Below are 6,140 nucleotides of genomic sequence, written 5' to 3' on the forward strand. Positions count from 1 at the left end.
GCGGCACCGACAGGGACATGGGCTGGGCACAGATAGGGACACGGGCTGGGCACCTGGGGACATGGGCTGGGCACAGACAGGGACACGGGCTGGGCACAGAGAGGGACACGGGCTGGGCACAGAGAGGGTCCGGCCGCAGGACGCCAGTGGGGCCAGGCTCGGAGCAGCCCAGGCTGGGGGAAGGAGTCCCTGCCAAGACAGGGCGTGGAACGGGATGAGCTGTAAGGTCCCTGCTCACCCAAACAATTCCGAAGGGGCAGGGACACAGCTGGACATCGCTCTGTGGGGAAGGGGCAGGGACACAGCTGGACATCGCTCTGTGGGGAAGGGGCAGGGACACAGCTGGACATCGCTCTGTGGGGAAGGGGCAGGGACACAGCTGGACATCGCTCTGTGGAGAAGGGGCAGAGCCAGGCCTGGGAAGGGAGTTCACCCCAGGCTGGGGAGGGGATGGGTACCGAGCTGCTGGGGCTCATTCCCCTCTGTGCCCACAGCTCAGGGACCAAACATGGTGCTGCAGGAGTCCAAGGTCCACCTCATGGACACGGAGCTCTGCAACAGCAGCCCTTGGTATGCAGGGGCTGTTCATGCTGACAACCTGTGTGCTGGGTACCCGCAGGGCGGCATTGACACCTGCCAGGTAGGAGCGTGTGATGAGTCCCTCAGCCCCCAGCAGCACAGGGACCCCCTCATCCCCCACACGCAGCCCAGCCTGTCCCCTGCCCACCCCTCCCTTCCCCACAGCAGCCCCCCACAGTCCCTGAACCATCTCTCCTGGCACAGGGGGACAGCGGGGGTCCCCTCGTCTGCAAGGACAATGAAGCTGACTACTACTGGCTGGTGGGATTGAACAGCTGGGGAAGAGGCTGTGACAGAGCCAGGCACCCCGGGATCTACACCTCCACTCAGCACTTCTACAACTGGATCCTGCTCCAGACGGGACTGAGCCCTGCAGAAAGAGCTGGTCCGGCACCGGAGCCAGCTGTCACCTTGGCCCCTGAGGAGGAGCCTGAGGAACCAGAGGAACCAGAGGAACCAGAAGAACCAGAGGAACAGATCAACTTGACCCCTGAGTACAGCCAGAAACCAGCAGTGACATCCTCGGGCACGTCACTGCCCATGGCATTCCCACACCAGATCCTCGTGCAATTCTGGAATCTGGTGCAGGAGTTCCTGCAGTTTTAGAAGGACAAAAAAGCCTGAGCAGCAGCAGGATGAGCAGGATCCAGGGCTACCGTGGATCACGGCAGCTCCAAGGCAGCCTTGGGGCCAGAGGTTTCTGTGTCCTGCCCACGCTGCTGCGCTGCAGCCACAGCGATGCTGACGTGACTGAGGTGTTGAAGTAAAGTTTCTGTGTTCATCATTACCCGTGTTTTCAGCCCTGCTCAGTGCACTCGCAGGCTTGCAGAGTCCCTGCTCTGTCTGTCCATCTGCTGTGCTGTTCACATTCATTCTTCAGCCTGGAGAGGGCTCCAGGGAAACCTCAGTGCCCCTTGCATTGAAGCAGGTTCTAATAGTGGGGGAGAGCGGCTTTTTGCATGGGCAGGCCATGATAGGACAAGGAGGAATGGATTAAATCTAGAGGAGGGGAGATTGAGATGAGGTGCTGGGAAGGAGTTTTTACTCAAGGGGGTGGTGAGGCCCTGGCACAGGGTGCCTGGAGAAGCTGTGGCTGCCCCTGGATCCCTGGAAGTGCCCAAGGACAGCTGGACAGGACTTGGAGCAACCTGAAATAGTGGAAGGTGTCCCTGTCCATGGCAGTGGGTAGAATGAGGGGACCTTTAAGGTCCCTTTCTAACCAAACCATTCCATGTTTCCATGACTGTTTTAAGAGTGTGTGTGTGTATCCAGCTCTCTGGAATGCAGCATCTTGTGCACACATGCACACACAGACAAGAGCCACGGCTACATCCAACAAGCTGGGACAGAACCAGCCCCTCGTGTGAGCTCACCTGTGTCAGCTGTATGGACCAGGAAGGAGAAGCCTCCTGTGCTCAGCAGCCCCTGGGATCTGGCTGTTCTGGGGCAGAACGGAGACAGCAGCCCAGGGATGGCAGCAGAGGTCATGGGTGGACTGAGGCAGCACTGGCTCAGCTGGAAGCAGGCTGGGCTGGCCTGTGGCCTTAAACAACCTGGGACCTGCCTCCTTACAGCAGCAGTGCGGGAAGGATGCCATCATAGCTTTGTAAAAAATATCTTTTAGTGTTTGCTCTCTGCAGCAGGTACCACTACAGTGCCTGGGGGCAGGATCCCTCCTGCAGGTCCAGGATGGCTCACTTCTCCTAGGCAGCTCTGTCCTGAAGGAGCAGTAGGAATGAGCCACCATCCATGTGGAATCATGTGGATCCTCCCATTCCTCTCCTGAGCGAAATGTGCAGCAGCGAGGGCCGAGCCAATGAAGATCCTGCCCAGGTAGGCTCCCACAAGAAGGGAAGAGGCCCAGCTGCCCATCACCACAGCTCTAGGGCATGAGAAGCATCACTGTCCTCCACACAGGCCCCAGAAGTCCAGAGCCAAGGGGAAAACAGGCTCAGTGTCCAGGCCTAGGCAGATGTGGGCTCCTCTTCAGTGCAGCTCTTCTCTTTGTCTGGCAAATCCTTGCTTGTGTTCTGCAGGTCAAAGCTCTGCAAAGGAGCAGGACAAGGAACTGCTGAGAAAAGACACAGACTGCAACAACTGTATCTGCTGTGGCTCTTTTAGACTCTGCCTAGGGCAGTGAGAGCTCTCGGGATGGTTCCCACTTCCCCCCTCCTAGCCCAGACTGAGCAGCACACAAAGCCCATCAGAGGGCAAAGCTTCCCGTGCTGCACAGTTTCCCCCCTTTGCCACAGGGGAAAAAGAGCAGAACTGCTCAGACTGAGCAGGGACAGAGCCTTCCCTACCTCCAGCTCCCGCAGGACCTCGTCCATGAAGTCTCCCGATTGCTGTTTGTAAGCCACGGCCAGTCTGATGGCGTCGTTGAAGAGCTGGTGGGAAGGACAAGGCTGTCACTCACAGGATGGGGCACACGGGCATTGGGTTTCTGTAGCAGATGGAGACTGTTCCCACATCCCAGGGGGAAAAAATCCCTCTGCAGCTCTCCATAGCCACTCACATGGAGCTGAAATGATGGACCATTTCCTACTGTCTGTGCCCACAGCAGGCCCTGTGTCCCTGGGCTGCCAAGGGGCCTCGTGGACACCAAGCCCAGCAGTCAAACGCCCATCTCACCTTCACCACGTTGGTGCCATCAGCAGCAGACACAAAGTAAAAGGGCAAACTGAACTTCCGGGCAAAATTGAAGCTTTTCTGGGTCACCTTCATATCGGCTGAGGCAGACAAAGAAGACATGGTCAGTCAGACATGGCAGGAGGTGCAGAAGGTGGTGTCTTCTGTGTGACACGTCAGCCCTGCTGAGCCAGACGAGCCACAGCCCTGTGACAGCAATCACCAAGGGCTGGCTGGCATTGCCCATGGGAGGGAACCTTCCAGCATCCTGCAGAGCCAGGTGAACAGTTCTGTCAGCAGCTACATTGAGACACTTCAGCACAGAGGAGTCTGTGCAGGCTGAAGGAGCACCAAGGCCATCCCTGACTGATCCAGGGAAGCCACAGAACAGCTTTGGCTTCCTTTTGCTGCCATTTTTGATCAGGTGCTACTCCAATCATTTTTGGGCTCTTGATGGATAGAATAGGCAGTGTGATAAGAACAGAACTAGAAGAAAAACGCTTGAATAAAACTGAAATGGATGAAATTTGCACTTTTAATTGCTGGTGACGCAGGACAAGTACCTGTAAGACAGCAGCTGAGGTCAGCACAGGACCCAGCCCTGGGGGACTGAGGAAATCCTCTGGACCCAACAGACAAGGGACATTGGTTCTCAGTAAGGACAGGAGTGAATCCCAGCATGACCCTGGCAAGCTGGGAGCAGAAGGCACACTCACCATCAATCTTGTTGGCCACTACAATGCACGGAATCTCTGGGCGGAATTCCCTCAGCTCCTTGTACCAGCTGTTCAGGTTCTTGTAGGTGACCTTCCGCTGCACATCAAACACCTTCCAAGAGAGAACCACCTATCCTAGGGCCAGCCCAGCACTGACTGACCCAGGACAGCTCTGACCAACACAAGGACACAATCCAGAATGTTCCCGGGAACACAAGACAAAGGGACCTGGGCGTTAATAGAAAGGGTGAGAGAGAAAAGGACAGTATTGCCAAGCCCAGCCAGCAGGAAACAGCCCTTTGATGTCCTTTACACTGTCCTGTGTCCTGCGCAAGTCCCTGCCACCCACACAGGGAGCTGGCACTGGGAACAGTTTGTGCCAAACAGGATCAGATGTGGCTTCCTCTGTTCTGACAACTAAACCACCATGAAAATCACTGGTGGAACAGTGGAAAGTGAGAGTGACAGGACAAACTAGGAGATCTGAGTAGGAGAGGAGCCAACAAAACTGGCAACAGGGGCAAACACAAGGACACTGAGAAGACAGCAGAGCCAGGGGATAGAGGAAAAGGGTTACCAGGAGAGACAGACCAGAGCTACCCAGGTCCATCTACAGGGGGTTTATCTGGTGAGAGAAGAAAGAACAATCTAGGAAAGTTTTTTAAACCACTGAAGAGACAAGGAACACATGGCAGTGTAACCATCAAAGTAACACAAAGGCCAAGTGTCCCGGAGACCACTGTGCACCCAGGTCCCACGGGTGCAGCTGAGACCCCCTCACCATGATGCAGGCATGGGCCTGGTGGTAGTACGAGGCGTGCATGCTCCGGAACCGCTCCTGGCCCGCTGTGTCCCAGAAGTCTGTAACACAAAAACAGCTCACAATGACACAACTCACCGAGCTCTGTTCTTCTCACAATTTACACCCAGGAGGCAAAGCATAGCCCACCTGCTCAGAGACACAAACTGAGCTTCACCTTACCAATGTGAAACACCTCAGGGTTAAGAAATTGTGCCAAACTGGGACCTTTCCTTACTGGGCTCAGCTGTGGGCTGTGCTGGCACTGGCCAACAACAAAGGAGAAGACACCAGTGACACGACAGTGTCCCTGTGGGACAGCAGGACCAAGACAGGCAGAAGTGCACAGAGCAGTAGCCACGTCTGGCACTCTGTCACTAGGGATGACAATGGGAAACTACCTAAAACTCCAGGAGCTGCTGGGCACTGCTGATTTCTGACCCAGCGATGGTCAGCTGGGGCCTTGCCGTGGGAAATGCTCCAGCTCCTCTCACAGACATCTGACTCTGCTCTCCCAGGGGCAGGAATCACTCTGAAGTGCTGAAGGTAAGTCAGCCAGAGGCAAACAGGTCCCAGTCCATGAAGTTCTGTGTACACCAGAAATCATGGGGCAAACCTGGACACAGCCGTGCCTTTAGCTGTTGGTGCAGCTCAGGTGGAGATCCCCCACCTCTCACTGGGTTTGTAGGTTCATATCTGGCTCTGGTTTGCTGTATAAATTGGCACAGCTTCAGTTAAGAACCTCAGTGTAGTCACACCTCTTGTCAGCTGGCACCAAACATGGTGCTGTACCCAAAGCCAAATGAGCATTTTCCTTAGGAATTCCTTTGCACTGATACTGTGACTGGACTCTGTGTCAGACCTACTGGACAGTGACTTTCTTAAACTGCCCAAATACAGACAGGTCCCCATCAGACCACATTTGCATTCACTGTCCGTGTCACAATGAAGATGTTGAGCAGTGCCAGCCCCAGCCCCACTGAGCCATGACCAGTGACTACATGCAGAGTGCATCCAGAACATTCTTTATCCTCCGACTGTCCATCCAACCCCTGTCTCTCCAGCTCTGAGTCCAGAACATCGTGGGGACAATGCCCTACGCTTTGCCAAACCCAGGAGGATGATGGCAGTCACTCTGCCCCATCCACCGATGCTGCAGCCCCGTCCCAGAAGGGCACCAGATTTGTCATGATGCTGTTGGCTATCAAAACACGTAACCGAGACCTAGACCAAGGGGATCTGCCCTTCCGTGCTGTTCCCTCTGCCATGGCACCCCACGTCCCCGGGCTGGCCCCACTCACCCACGCGGACCTCCTGCCCGCCCACGCGGGCGCGGTGCTGGTACAGCGTCAGGGCGAACGTGGAGAGCTGCTGCGGCTGGCTGCGGCGCGTTAAGGAGCCACCGAGAAGGGCAGAGC

General features: G+C 56.1%; 3 protein-coding genes across 3 annotated transcripts in view; 2 read left to right on the top strand and 1 right to left on the bottom strand.

Annotated features, from left to right (window-relative positions):
* Positions 1 to 1,211, top strand: part of LOC102040074 (acrosin-like) — a 3,224-nt gene extending 2,013 nt beyond the window's left edge. Inside the window, exons 3-4 of the mRNA XM_031065137.1 lie at positions 495 to 640; positions 784 to 1,211. Coding sequence (XP_030920997.1) covers positions 495 to 640; positions 784 to 1,185 — 548 coding nt within the window. The 3' untranslated portion in view covers positions 1,186 to 1,211. The remainder of the gene's footprint in view (positions 1 to 494; positions 641 to 783) is intronic.
* Positions 1,212 to 2,178: 967 nt separating this feature from the next.
* Positions 2,179 to 6,134, bottom strand: LOC102040241 (RAB, member of RAS oncogene family like 2A). Its single transcript, XM_014311206.2, has 6 exons — positions 6,024 to 6,134; positions 4,705 to 4,784; positions 3,924 to 4,035; positions 3,211 to 3,308; positions 2,883 to 2,966; positions 2,179 to 2,624 (listed from the first exon to the last, which is right to left on the bottom strand). The coding sequence occupies exons 2-6, from the start codon at positions 4,744 to 4,746 to the stop codon at positions 2,544 to 2,546; spliced, it is 417 nt and encodes a 138-aa protein (XP_014166681.1). The 5' UTR covers positions 4,747 to 4,784; positions 6,024 to 6,134; the 3' UTR covers positions 2,179 to 2,543.
* The window catches only part of LOC106632078, a 3,192-nt gene continuing 2,965 nt past the window's right edge, over positions 5,914 to 6,140 (top strand). Inside the window, 1 exon segment of the mRNA XM_031065138.1 lies at positions 5,914 to 6,063. Within this exon segment, the coding sequence (XP_030920998.1) occupies positions 5,914 to 6,063 (150 nt within the window).

Source organism: Geospiza fortis, unplaced genomic scaffold (genome assembly GCF_000277835.1).
Source record: "Geospiza fortis unplaced genomic scaffold, GeoFor_1.0 scaffold30, whole genome shotgun sequence".
In the NCBI taxonomy this organism is placed as follows: Eukaryota; Metazoa; Chordata; class Aves; order Passeriformes; family Thraupidae; genus Geospiza; species Geospiza fortis.

Coding starts and splice junctions, on each gene's coding strand:
- LOC102040241 (XM_014311206.2), bottom strand. CDS start 4,746: ATGCACGCCTCGTACTACCACCAGGCCCATGCCTGCATCATG. Junction 2,967..3,210: donor ATGGCACCAACGTGGTGAAG/GTGAGATGGGCG, acceptor CCTTCCCACCAG/CTCTTCAACGACGCCATCAG. Junction 2,625..2,882: donor AGGTCCTGCGGGAGCTGGAG/GTAGGGAAGGCT, acceptor GCTCCTTTGCAG/AGCTTTGACCTGCAGAACAC.